This window comes from Crotalus tigris, unplaced genomic scaffold (assembly GCF_016545835.1).
Source record: "Crotalus tigris isolate CLP2741 ecotype Arizona unplaced genomic scaffold, ASM1654583v1 scf7180000017733.2605024, whole genome shotgun sequence".
NCBI classification, from domain to species: Eukaryota; Metazoa; Chordata; class Lepidosauria; order Squamata; family Viperidae; genus Crotalus; species Crotalus tigris.
In genome coordinates, this window is record NW_024096600.1 from 218,666 (window position 1) to 233,332 (window position 14,667).

Here is a 14,667-nt window from a genome sequence, read left to right on the forward strand (position 1 = left end):
TTAAAATGTATAATAAACATTGCTAATACTTTAAAAGTAATTCCATCTATCTGGCATTCACTTTACCCTTCATAAAGATCTTGGCATGTGAAAAATGATTGAAAAGAATCTGGACTAAATCAAGGACAACTGTGCATCTTTAATGATTTGGTCACTGAAATGTAAGATTGTTCCAATTGATTGGATCACCTTAAGAGCTGGGGCCCAAACCAGCTTGCAATTCAGGAAGAAATAACTAGCTGAAATCAGATAAAGGACATTAATGAGTGAAAGAAAATGGAAATTAAGTCACTACAGAGCTTGCTCCAGTGGGAGTGTCTGTTCCACCACTACCTTTTACACCCGACCATTATCTATGGAACCTATTTGAATGGTCTTGTGCTCTCATTCCAGAGAGTAATAATTACCAAATGCTCTATACCAGGCATGTCAAACTCGCGACGTCACGCAACTATCGTGACTTTTTCCCCATTGCTGGCAGTGGGGTGGGCATGGTTTTGATGTGATACATCCGACCCGCGGGCCAGCAGTTTGACATGCCTGCTTTATACAAACAATTGAAGCTGAGAAGATAGTTGAGACAGTTACTTATAAGTTAAGACAATAGGAGGGATTCTGGGTGAGAAATGGCTCATGAAATAGTTTAAAAAGTCACACACACCTCTCAAAACCACCCTCACTTTTTAAAGCACAGCTTGTGGGTTCATTCTGGGTAATCAAAAGAATGTCTATGTATGTACCTGGACCTCCATTCAAGGGTTATCAATCCCCTTCCCTGTGTTGCTCCAATGGTGTCCATCCTGCAGAAAGTCCTCTGTTTAGTTTCCTGATAAGCAAGGACCCTGATAATGCTGATGACAGGCCTGGCTTATGGAAGAACCAATGAAGGAGGAGTTGATACCATTTGAACAACGTTGGGGGGAGGGTAGCACTTTTGCAAGTTTCTTTGTAAAGAACCAACTTTTAATCCTTTCATGTAGACTGTATTTTGCACACCCGCTACTAAGCTTGTGAAAATCACTTGATGCGGATACCTCTGCTCTGCTGCTACCCTAGAAACGCATGCATGCGCAGGCATGCCCTGAAACCCTGGGAAGCCCACCAAGCAGTTAAGCCTCCAAGCACTTACAGCTGCTCCACTCTTTTAAGGAAAAGATGCAGAAACATGCTTTGCTCACCAACAAAGGCCTGGCTGAATTGTTTGCACAGGAAATATACACGCAGTTTTATAACAAATACCACATGCCAAGATCTCCATGAAGTCCTTTGCAGGGCTGTGATTCAATGATTTCCAAGTGTTTAAACATTACTCTATAACTCTTCATGCCAGGGAGCCTAATTTAATATAAACTGTTTATACTATAAGATCAAGTTATATAAAAATACATTACTTTATTTAAATGAGTTTTGACCTGGTTTTATTTATTTAGGTTCAAATTCCTCATGCTATTTGCTTTTAATTTCTTGCCTTTTTTTACCCCAGATAAAAGTGGATTGCAACATTCCCAAGAGTACTGTAATAGAGTCCCCAAGCTCACTATGAATGATCATAATTTGTACAATTAACCTAGGGCAGTTTTTCTGATAATGCCTCCTGTGAATCAGCCCAGTGATATTCTCTACTCCCTTGAAGATCTGCCAAAGGAAGCATTATTCAAACTGCCATTAAAAATAAATGGAGCAGATTATTTGGTTGCCAGGGAGACTTTTTTTTTAAACTGCAGTATTTCCCTCTAATTTTAAGCATTCATTTAAAACAAAACTTTTTGAAATATTATAAAACAGCCCAGGAGGTTAAAATAGGTTTCACAAACCTGGTGCCCTTAATATGTGATGGGCTCCAGAAGACTGGCTGGATATAGGAGGTACAAATCTAATAGGTGTGGAGAGTACTAGGTTGGGGAAAATTGGGTTGTAAGAGGGAAATACATGACAACAATTATTGAAGGCGATGATACCATGTTTTTAGACTTGTATTCTTCTTACAGTTTTCATAAGCTAGACTGTCTCAGGAGACTCCTTTAACGATTGTAGCATTAAATTAACAAGATGTTTGTTAAAAATGCTTCCCAATTTGATCTTCATCGTACCTACTTTAATTTGGAAGTTAATGCTGATTGGATTTAACTGATTATAGGACGGTGGTAAGAGGCGTGGTAAGGGCCTTTAAATCTCTTGAATAGCACTGAAGAAATTCAAAGGGCATTAGTCCCAAATTGGGTTTTCTTTTTTTGCAGCCAACCTTTTAACTGAAAAGGCAATACACCAAAAATGTGTGTAATTCTGTCAAGTTTTAAAGCATTTTATATTCAACATGAGATTACAAACCCTCAAATAATCCTATAAACTAAAGCAATATTATTGTCTACATTCTATCAATTATGACTGGGGGATAACTAAGATAGTGTGATTTTCCTAAGGCTACTAAGCAACTTCCTGATATAGACAAGACTGAAATCAGGAAGTCCTCTAGAGCAGGGGTGTCTAACTTTGGCAACTTTAAGGCTTGTGGACTTCAACTCCCAGATTCTTTAGCCAACAATGCTGGCTGGAGAATTCTGGGAATTGAAATCTACTAGTTTTGGCAGCGGTTTGTTTTCTGAGCTTGCTGTTTAACTCCCAGACATTTTGTTACCAGACTAGGTAACATCTTCAGCAAGGTTTAGGGTGAAGTGTCTTGTTTGGTTTCCTTCTCTGTTTATATAGGTCCTGTACGGTGTTGTGGTCAATAGGTTCGTATGGCTGGTGCTTCTGAGGTGCGAGATTCAACTGGTGAGAAGGTGGTCAATTCTGTCGTTGATTGGTAGTTTGGATTGTCCGTTTTCTTATTGGTTCATAAGCTGGTTCTAATTCTGCACTAAAATCTACAATGAGCTACAAATATTTGCGAAGTCTACAGTCTTAAAGTTGTCAAGGTTGGACACTCTTGCTCTAGATATTAATACATATGAGGCACTCTTCCCCATTTAAGTTTGTTAGGACACCAAATCTATCTTGGCTAGGAATTTGAGACTTGTAGTCACAATACATCTGGAAGATGCCAGGCTGGGGAAGACTGTTTCAGGATATTGTCCACATTAAAGTTGAATCTGAAGCACATCACTAATTTATAGATCTCTGTATCCTCAGGTATGTGTATGTGTTACTTATATATCTTGTTCTCTTTTGATGAATTCATGTTACATTGAAAGGCCCATGGCTAGAATAGGAGCTGGATTGACAAAACAAAGTGCTGAGTATTTTCAGAAAGAAGGAAGGTAAAGATTTGATTTAACTTAAAATGTTGGCTAAATGGATACCCTCACCATTATGGTCAGCATTTTTAGAACATGAGATTACTGTGGTATTCCCTCTTCAGTGATAACTGATTGTTCTATTTATAATAACGTACGCAGACTAAGCAGGCACACATTCAATTAAGAGTTAATTAGATGGGTACAACAAATGCTCACAACACCATTAGCTCCATACAAATAGAAACACTAAAAAGCATAGTTTTTTCAGAGACCTCTCCCCAATAATGGGGAAAATGTCACTTTTTAAAAACAGAAGTAGAACAACAATAGAGTACTGAAAAATAAGTAAAACCCAAACAAGCAAAGCCTGTATTCAGAGAACTGAATGACTCCTTAAGACTTTACCGGCTTTAAGAGAACTGTTATAATGTGCCGTTTTCAATATTGATGATTGAGAGGAAAAAATAATTAGTAAAAAAGAGATATACAGATTATATCTTTCAGTACTCAATACTATTTTATAGTAAAAAAGAAATGGGCTAAATCAGGCATGTCAAACTGCTGGCCCACGGGTCAGATGCGTCACGCCGGAACCGCATCCACCCCATTGCCAGCAATGGGGAAAAAGTCCCAATACGTCGCGTGATATCACGTGACATCGCGAGTTTGACATGCCTGGGCTAAATGTTTGATTAAGTATTGGGGGGGGAATATAAAATCACCTACCAGGAACTCTGCCAAAATGTTTCTGAATAGTTTGCATTTATAAGCACGTGTATATATGTGTACATACAAACACTCTTTCTCTCTCACACACATACATATAAAACAGCTATATACAACAGCTATAGCAACTCATGCTTGATACCTTTTGACTTAATATTATGTGTAAGACATTATATTTCTGACTTGAACATTTTTGTTCAGCTTAAGGACAACACAGAGACATGCAAATCCATTACATTTCTTAACAAGCTTTCAACATATGGCTGGCTAGAAGCTTAATGATACAATTGAGCATCTTACCTTGAAACTGTGAACCTTCTCATATTTTGGAATGTGTTCGTTTTCTTTCAGAGTTGCTCTTCTGACAAGGGATGTCAGCTGCGAATAAGCAAAGAGTTTAAGAGGTTGCCAGATTGTCACAGATGACTTTTGCAAGCCTAGCCGCATTCCCAAGGCTGCTATCAATAAATCTCTTTGACGGCTCTCCTGTTTCAAGTTGTGAACAGCAACTCTATTAGCTTTTTGCCCTGACCAAGACTCTTTGGAGGGCATTTTGAAAGAGGCAGGAGAGAAGAATATCCCACACAGGAAAAAAATAAATAAATCACCACACAAAACCCTAACCACCTTGGTACTTATTTCAAATAGAACTAAAGCAAAATAAAAGCAGTATCACCCTCAAATCAAATTGTAGAGAGTATTTGTAGTGCTGATGCTACGGTTTCTTCTCATCTGCAGTAGACTTTAAAAAAAAAAGCTTTCTAATTTAAGCTTCAAAACTTGTAGGTCTGAATAGCAACAGCAAGAGTCACTGTTAACAAAAGACAGCCCACAGTGTCTTCATCCATTTACAAATTCATGTAGTAATTGTCAAATAAGAAGGACTCTAGGCTCCTCTCTCTCCTATTCAGCCATCCTGATAATGATTTTGTATCAAAAGATGTTCTCATGCAGCAAATAATCAGTTTCCAGTTAATAGATCCTTTCTAACCTCAGTTTAGCAAGGGGGGTGGGTGGGTGGGAGGTGGGCTTAAACTGGCAGCAATGTATCAGGATTGGTTAGATTAGGAGAATATGTAACCAATGAAAAAGCAGCAGAAGAATTTAAGCAGTGTGCCACTCAACTCTCTCATTCCCCCCTCCCACATCTTGCTCGCTCAAAAGAGAAGAAACAAACAAAAAAAAATCATCAGGAAGATTATGAGAAATAAATGAGTCACACATCATTAGAAAATGGCATCTCTGCCATTTAAAGGCTAAGGAGACTGCGGTACATTTTTTTTTCAAGCATTAAGACTAAAGACCTAACTGAAAAGCCTTGTATGATATGGATGCTTTAAATGAAATTTAATAGAACTATTCATAGCTTATTCATAGCTTCATACATGAAGTCATCTGTCCTGCTTTGTTTACAGTATATCGCTTCTGTGATATTCATAGCCCTTTCTTGCACTTCATTTAGTCTTTTGTTATAAAAAGTACTTCACCATGGTTTTCCTAGCCACGATATAATGATTTTTAATGCATTCAAAAGAATGGGAAAGAAGGAATCTGACATTACTTGCTATATATTTAGCCAACCTAAATATATTAAAACGACTCTTGATTGAAATGCCCCGGGCTTGCCAATAGTTTCCCAGATGCTCAAAGGGAATGCTACATACATTTTCAACAAGCTGAAGAAGAAAGGGCAGTATGATACTTCATTTTTGCTAGCAAGCAAAAAGAAATTAAAATAGCCTATAAATGGGATAACAATATATTCATAAAGAAAGTGTTAGATTTTATAGAAGCTGCACTGCACAGAGATCCAAAAGATCAACTGGGCACATAGAAATGAGTTCTTCCTTTTGTTACAATGTGGTCACTAAGTGAAAAAGATCCCCTTGTGCTTTTCAGAGTTTTGTCTTGCCAATAGGATTCTTGGGTGCAGAAGCTGATTGTGGTCATGCAGAGTTAATCTGCTTTTGTCAGATGATACTTTCATCTCATTGTAAGATGCCACTCCAAGACTACAAAGCAGAAAACAACACAACATCAAATCTCTGTACTCGTGCACACGTGTAAACACGAAATGCACACAATCTAGATCCCATTTAAATGGCATACCTATCTCTAAATTATTCCTTGTCCCCAAGAATAGTTGTAAGTGGAAGTCTAAGGCTTTATCATTCATTAGTTCTACACATATTTCCAAGAAAATACTGATAGGCGTTCCTGGACCATTTTCAACTAATGTGGTATGGTATGTAAAGCAGCATTCCCCAACCTTTTGAGCACCAGGGACAGGTTCTGTGGAGACAGGTTTTTCCGTGGACCAGAGGGGGCATGGTTTCATGTCCTGCCTGCATCCGGTGGGTGGGGGTTTGCTTGTCTGTGTAGACCGGTTTCTGGCATGCTACGGCCCAGTGCCAGTCCATAGACTGGGGGTTGGGGACCCCTGATGTAAAGTATAGCAGCAAACCAATGAAAGAAAATGGATAATACAGGTAGTCTTTGACTTATGATCATAATTAAGTCTGGAATTATAGTTATAAGTTGTGGTGGTCATTAAGCATGTGACCATGCTCAATTTGATGACCTTTTTTATGCCGTTCATTAAGCGAACTCTGCGAACATTAAGCAACCCAATTTTCCCCAATGGCTTTTTTTTGGGGGGGGGGGGGCAGAAACTGGAATTAAATGCCAGCTTCCAGCCAGGGCCCGAATCAGAGTCATGTAATTCTGCTGTAAACAGCTGTAAATGCAGACCAAAGATTTAAAATGTCTGGGATTGCTTTATGGATATACCTTTCTTTTCCTGCTCCATTTTTCAAATTATTTGCCCTTGAGGCAATATTAGGTTCTCCCAAGATGATCATCTCTATTTATAAACTCCCTTGAAATCTACTTCAAAAGAAATGAGATTACACAAGATATCTAAGGGTAAACCATAAGGTGGGAACAAGGCTTGGAAATAATTCAGAAATAATTTGACTTTATAACAAAAAGCCATAAGCAAGAAAGAAAGTTATACGAAAATTCTGGGACGATGGATGCGTACATGCAAGAGATATAGAGAGAATATACATATTAGTTTGAAACAATAAAAGTGAACAGCTTCTGTTCAGTAATTCAATCTAGACTCAGTGCAATTCTGAAAAATTAATATTTCATTCAAACTGAAAATGTTCCTTATTATTCCTATATAACATGACAATTTTAACAGGATCATCATGACTTCAGAAATCAAGAAAGCCGCAGTAATGTTCACCAAATGTGAACTGATACAAATGTAAACATGGGATTTGGAATTAAAAAATGTCATGCAATTTAACAGATCTAACATCATTCTTTCCTATGAAGATACTTCATCCATATCAAATTTTTGTAGTGTTTTTCAAAAGCATATACATGACCTTTAACTAGATTTGCATAGATATGAAAATTAAATTAATTAATCTACTTGACTCAACCCTCAAAATATTTAATGCATTTTGCTATTATATATAGACGTAAACCTAAAACTAGAATAATATATTTGTATTGTAATTAAAATTGTTTAGGTAAAATTACGTTTTGTTCTTAAATATTTATATTTAGTCAATTTATCATTTGCTAGAAAAAGGCTGGTTTTCCCCAAATAAATGCATAAATTTATCCATTCTATATTATATTAAATTGTCACTACACTGTCATCTTCATTCTGCAATGAAATGACCTAGTTTTGCCAACAGCTATTCTTTTAAATGATACCTTAAGTTGTTATCGACCAACATGATTTAGGATTATATTCTATTACTTTTTACAAACAGCAAGTCAATGATTGCCTTCCATAGACAGATTACATAGCCTAGTGCAGTGGTGGCGAACCTATGGCACGCGTGCCAGAAACAGCACTCAGAGCCCTCTCTGTGGGCACGTGCACTGTTGTCCCAGCCCTGCCTCCCCCCACAGCCCCCTTCTCACCAGCAGTGCCCCTGGAGGAGAGTCGCCCCTGAGCGCGGTCCACACGGAGCAGCTCAGCCAAGGACATGGCAGCCGGGCAGCGGGGACAAGACTCCGCCCTCATGTCCCGTCGTGCGCAGATGCTATGGGGCATGGGCAGAGGGGGTGGCTGCCACAGCGCTGCTGGGGAATCTACTGTGGTGGGCCATGGAGGCGGTGGGTGGCCTTGTGGGGGAGCGAAGGCGGAGCGGGTGGGGCACGGAGCAGGGCAGGCGGAGAGGCAGGGGCGGTTTTTGGGCACTCAGTCTCTAGAAGGTTCGCCATCACTGGCCTAGTGGGAATGTAGAAAGGCATATGTGCTCAAAAGAATCCTTCCTGATATATGGGAAACTGATGCAGTTCATGTCAATAATATGCTCTCTAGATACATTATTACATGGTGCAAGAAGCAACTGCATGAATCACCAGGATAATAATAATAATAATAATAATAATAATAATAATAGTAGTAGTAGTAGTAGTAGTAGTAGTAGTAGTAGTAGTACAACAGATCCTTGGTAAGGACTCGATAGGTAGACAAAAATGCCAAATCCAGTCTGAACATCTGGCTGACTGTGCGATGATCAACAACAGCAGCAGCAGCAACAACAACAACAATAATGTTGGAAAGGACCTCTGAGGTCCTCTAGTCCAATCCCCTGCTCAGGCAGGAAACCCTATACCATTTCAGACAAATGGCTGTCCAGTCTCTTCTTAAAAACTTCCAGTGTTGGAGCATTCACAAATTCTGGAGGCAGGTTGTTCCACTGATTAATTGTTCTAACTGTCAGGAAATTTCTCCTTAGTTCTAGGTTGCTTCTCTTCTTGGTTAGTTTCCATCCGTTGCTTCTTGTCCTGCCTTCAGGCACTTTGGAGAATAGCTTGACTCCTTTGTGGCAACCCAAGATATTGGAACATATCCCTATTGGGATATCAACATGAAATTGCCACTTCTTTCTCTCAAATAATTATCTCTATGCTAGAATTTCTAGGGAGCCAGATGAGAGCCTGTGTAACCTGTCAAAGGCTCTTAAATACCCTTATTTAATGGGGAAGTTAAAACATTCAGCTCTTACAAATATCTGATAGGTAACTGATGGATCAAATACTTCGGTCCCAAAGAGTTTGAAATTATATTGGAAAACTCTGTACATGCAGAAGGTATCATGTTGAAGGGCCATGCAAGTAGGGTGCTGCTTTTAAAAGAAAGGAGCCTGAACAAGAACTGAATTTGGCCTTTCCTATTTCAGCCCTCTGGCTCTATTTGAAAGGTCTATACTTTTGTAACAAATCATATTTGGACAACTGCTTCTCACCCCATCCCACTCTGTTCCAGCTTTAGGCCTGGAAAACAAGTGATATCAGAAAGACATTGGCAGCTAAATATTTTTCCTTCTTAAATAGCAGCATCCCTTTTGTCCTCATTTCTCTGAGTAAGAATCAGCTAGATTAAACTCTACATGAATTCAGATCTGAGGCTGACTTTTCCTAGGACTCAGCACTATGCTAAACAGGGACTGTAGTAAACATCTAATCAGATCGTCAGCTTCATCCCCCCCCCCACACCCACCAAAGCCCCCTGTTTGATGAAATAGATTTTCCCTTGAAGCAGCTGACAAACAGTACATGGCTGAATAGACTGCAGGATGCTGCAGAGCTCAAATGTAAGTAGCTTCAAAGATAAGGGTGCCTCGTAATTAGCTAAAAGGACTGGGCAAAGCTTTAACTGAGTCTTCACTTCAGCAAAGCTTTGACTGAGACATCCCTTTGAAGCAGCTTGCAAAGCAACATGCCTTCTGCTTCTAAAGACTGAAGGAAAGATATTACATTGCTTTGTTTTTGTGATATTTGGATGCTGGAACTGCTAGTCAAAAGGAGGCAGCACTGGGCATCCCCTCCCAAGTTATGCCTTGATGTCAAGGAGCAATGATTTTAGGGCCAAAGTAGACAAGGGTTGAGAGAATGTAGATAATTTGCAAAAAATAAGCAAACCTGCTTTAAAACACATTTTTAAAAGTTATTTAATAAAAGAAAAATTGTTAAAAGTCAATATGCTAACCAACTATCCATGTTATCTATATCTCCCTTATTAATTAGATGTCTAAACCATCAAAGAGATTTAGTGGTAGTAGAACAAAAGAAAAATAAAGGGGAAGATCTCTACAACAAGGAGGACCTGCAAAAGTTTCCCACAAACACTCTGCTCCAATGTTTCCAAAGCATTTGCTTTGTTCCTGGAAATACCAAAGAATTAACACTCTCTCTCTCTCTCTCTCTCTCTCTCTCTCTCTCTCTCTCTCTCTCTCTCTCTCTCTCTCTCTCACACACACACACACACACACACACACACACACAAAATGACATCTCAATGACACAAAATGTGTCAGCACCACGTCTGCAGCGCAAAATTCCTTGTGAAAACAAATGTTTGCCACCCCCAAAGATCTACTAGCTAAGCCTATTTCCTTTTATGTTAAAAATAGCTAATTATATCTGCCTGATCCTGAAGGAGCACCTTTCCAATTATGAAGGTATCTAGACATCCAGCACACAAGAGCTTTTTCCTGGTCCACAATGTAGGCCATTTATTTTGTGAGCTGCTCTTGTCCCCTTCTGTTCTAGTAGAGTAGCCAAAATGCTTCCTTTTCACTTGATTTTTATTTGCTTAATCTTAGCTCTAATATCTGGTTAATATTTTTTATTCTGTATGTTGTAGTTTAAATACAGCAGAAAACCTCTGGGTATTTGTCATGCACACACCTCCAGACCCCTCTCCAGACACAAGTTCATAGGAGGAGGATGAGCGGGATCCTACCATCTTGGGGGAGGAGAGTACAGTTGAGCAAAGAGACATGGATTGGGGAGCAGAAGGCCCCAGCCCAGTGGTGGCAAACCTATGGCACGTTTGCCAGAGGTGACACTCAGAGCCCTCTCTGTGGGCACACGTGCCGTTGCCCCAGCCTCGCCTCCCCTGTAGACCCTCCTCACCAGCAGCCCCCCTGGAGGAGAGCAGAGCAGCGCAGCCAAGGACATGGGAGCTGGACAGCGGGGACAAGACTCCACTCTTGCTCTCCATCGCGTGCAGATGATGCTGCAGGACACGGGAGGAGGGTGTGGCTGCCATGGCACTGCTGGGTCACCTGGGCGATCTGCGGCGAGCCGTGGAGCCAGTGGGTGGCCCTCCAGGCGGGGCAGGGGGTGGAGCAGGGGCATGTTGGGGTGGAACGGACGGGCTGGGGGCAGTTTTTGGGCACTCAGTCTCTAAAAGGTTCGCCATCACTGCCCCAGCCTAACCAAGCAGCCTCAGCTGGGATGATCGGACAGGCAAAGAATCCAGGCGGGAAATGTGAGCAGCTGCCAGCAGTCAGTGAGGATGAGGAGGTAGAGCCCACACCTCCTTCCCATGCAAGGATACGCAGGGCAGAAAGGAGACACTGGTACAATGCCAGTTGGCCAGGCGAGGAGGCAGTCTTGCCCATGGTGAAGGTCCATACCTTTATTGCCTATTTAATCCCGCCCAAAGTAATGGGTGTTGCTGGAACAAAGTATCTAGTTCCTTGATCCATGTTCATGTTTCATGCGTCTTGCTTTTGAACTCATATTTGGACTTTGGACTGACTTGGGATTGCACATTGCGTTTTGTGGACTGAACCTTGTCAAGAACTCCTGTTTCACATCAGTCCTGCTGAGCAGGGCAACCAGATCTGCTTGTTGTGTCAAATACTTTTGAATAAAAACCTTTGACTCACTGTGGTGTGCATATGTGGGGAGCGGGGCAACACAGTATTTAATTGAATTGGAAGCAGAATGAAAAGAAAGAACTGCTGAACTGCAAACAGGCATTTAATTTAATCTTTTGTCTGGCCTGGAGTGCGGTCTCTACTTGTCTACCAGGTTGCTGAATTTATTTGTTTATTAGATTTTTATCCTACCTTTATTATTTTATAAGTAATTGCATTTCAGGTGCTCAGCAATCAGTCTGTATTTACACAATTTATGTCGGTTTTGCCAAAAATGCCACATTGCAGACAATGGGTTTGCTTAACAACTGCAAATTCATTTAATAACAATGGGGACTTGTTTAATGACTGCTGCAAAAAAAGTCATTAAACTGGGTCAGTCATGTGATGATCTGCTTTATGACCATTGCAACTCACTACTGTAATGAGCAGGCTCTATTATGGTTATAAGTCAAAACCTACCTGTACTTGTGTTTTGCTTCTAAAAATTATTTTCTAACATCCTCCTATTGGATCCACTGTTCTTGGATAGCAAACTAATAGTACTATTAGTTTTACTTCATGAAATGGACTCCTTTACCTCTACTATTTTTAATAAATAGTGTTATTAAAGTCAGTTTCCATCAATATCTTATGCTTTTAATAAAACAGTAAAAGCAAGGGGGAAAAAAAGAATAAGGAAAATGTAGCTTTTGTGATTAAAAAAAAAGCAGCCATCAGAATGAACAATTTTTTTTTCATTCTGTTTATCATCTGATTACATATGTATATCTTTCATCCTCAGTAACCTGCAGGAGAATTTACTGTCTTTCAAGGCAGATGAATTAAATGATGAAATATTTTTAAGACTTGGAAAAGTATAACTTTAAATGAATTACTTACTCTTTTTTCTACTATGTCATTGTCCCCTGCAGAATCTTTGCCATCAACCATATCTCTCATAGCCACAGGATGCTTCTTGTTTGCTGGCTCTCTGTTTAAAGTTGTATATCCTATGTGTTCATAAATTGGATTTATGGTCATCTTGGCAATGTATTCTGCTGCCTTGGTTTCAATATAAAGGGTGATCAATCCATCTGTCACCAGGTCGTGGATAGACTCAAAACGTTTCTCTCCAACGAAGTGTTTTCCATCATAGTAGAGTCTGAAGTTTCTAGTTTGATTTCCAAATCTGCCTCAACGGAACAGAACAATAATATATACATTAAAAATAGACAACTTGGGATACATTATTTGCTAAAAAAACAAACTAAGATTAGTACATTCTCTCTATGGTTTTTGCATGCAGGATACAAAATTCATTGGCTTCAATCATCAGCTTTTATTTGCCCAAATCAGAGCCTCATTAAAATCATGGTCCTAAAGTCAAAGAGATGTTTGGTTCTGAAAAGACGTGATTTGTTACTTAATGATCTTGAAGAGAAATTGATGTACACTTTTTTTTTAAAAAAAAATGTATTTTGTTTTTCAACAAAAGTTGCCATAATAGAAATTTCTCTATTGCAAAATATTACCGCTAAAATTATATGTAGAGCTATATTTCTGTTGGTTTTTTTTGTAAGAAAAGGTCATATAATTGCGGTTGAGTTCTGGGAGTATGTTCAAAAGCAACAAGAAACATGCTGTAACAGACAGTTCAAGGGGTAGTCTTTAGGCCATGGGTCGGCAACCCGCGGCTCCGGAGCTGCATGAGGCTATTTGAGCGATCACCTGCAGCTCTGGAACCTCCTCCTCCTTGGCCCTGTGCCCAGGTGCCCCACCCCGTGGGAGAATCGCGGCCAGGGTCTCGTGGCCTTGGAGCCGCCCGAGGAAGCCCCGGGATCCCTGCTGGGAGCGGCCCGCTGGAGGCTCTGCTGAATGGGCCAGCCCTCCCGCAAGCCACGGCCCAAGGGAGACCAGCTCCTGCGATCCCCAGCCAGCCCGACCATTGGCCCTGCTGGCTGGGAAGGCGCGCTGGAGTCCAGGCTGCCGGGAAGGAAGAAGGAGATGCAGCAATGGTAGGAGAGGAGAGCCTCCTCCTGGGGCCTGGCACTTGCCCTCCTCTTCCTCCTCTCCTTCTTCCTCCTGCTGCCCCCCAGACAGCTCGGGCAGGCGCTGGGACAAGAGGTGTGCCTGGGGGGGAAGCAGCTGGGCTAGCGGAGGGGATGGCAGGGGCCGCGTGGCACCAGACACCACCGTGGCTCCATCGGATGGGCAGAGGGCGAGGCTAGGCAACACAGAGTCCCAGCTGGGGTAGTTGCTTCCTTGCCCTCCTCTTCTCCTTCTTCCTCCTGCTGCCCCCCAGGTGGCTCGGGCGGGCAATGTCCCCACCGCGGCTCCATCAATGGGCGGAGGGCAAGGCTAGGCAGTGCGGAGTCCCAGTGGGGGCGGCGGCTGGTCCAGGGGCAGCGGAGACCCCTGACAATGCAGCCGTGCCCCTGCTGCTGCCACCGGAACTGCTGCCTCCTGTCCTGCTCCCCCTCCCTGCCCATTCGGCTGAGGACGTGGTGGAGGCCGGGCCAGGGTTGGTGGGGACCCCCGACAATGCAGCCGTGCTGCTGCTGCCGCCACCAGAGCCACTGCCTCCCGTCCTGCTCCCCTCCCCGCCTGTTCGGCTGAGGATGCAGCGGAGGCCGGGCCAGGGGCGGCAAGGATCCCCGACAATGCTGCCGTAAGAGAGAGAGAGAAAGAGAGAGAGGAAAGAGAGAGAAACAAAGGAAAAGAGGGAGGAAAGAGAGAGAAAGAGAAAGGAAAGAGAGAGAAAGAGAAAGGGAGAAAGAGAGAGAGGGAGGAAAGAGAAAGAGGAAAGAGAGAGAGAGGAAAGAGAAACAGAGGAAAAGTGAGAGGAAAGAGAGAGAAAGAGAAAGGAAAGAAAGAGGGGGGAAAAGAGAAAGAGGAAAGAGAAAGAGAGAGAAAAACAGGGAAAGAGAGAGGAAAGAGAGAGAAAGAGGGGAAGAGAAAGAGGGAGGAAAGAGAGAAAGAGAGAAGAGAGAGAGGAAAGAGAAGGAGGAAAGAGGAAG

General features: G+C 41.6%; 1 protein-coding gene across 3 annotated transcripts in view; it reads right to left on the bottom strand.

The window, feature by feature from the left end:
* The window catches only part of CHN1 (chimerin 1), a 121,364-nt gene that overhangs the window by 23,765 nt on the left and 82,932 nt on the right, over positions 1–14,667 (bottom strand). For all 3 annotated transcript variants that reach the window (XM_039339308.1, XM_039339310.1, XM_039339311.1), the window contains 2 exons: positions 12,551–12,839; positions 4,263–4,340 (listed from right to left, as the gene is read on the bottom strand). In XM_039339308.1, coding sequence (XP_039195242.1) covers positions 4,263–4,340; positions 12,551–12,839 — 367 coding nt within the window. The remainder of the gene's footprint in view (positions 1–4,262; positions 4,341–12,550; positions 12,840–14,667) is intronic.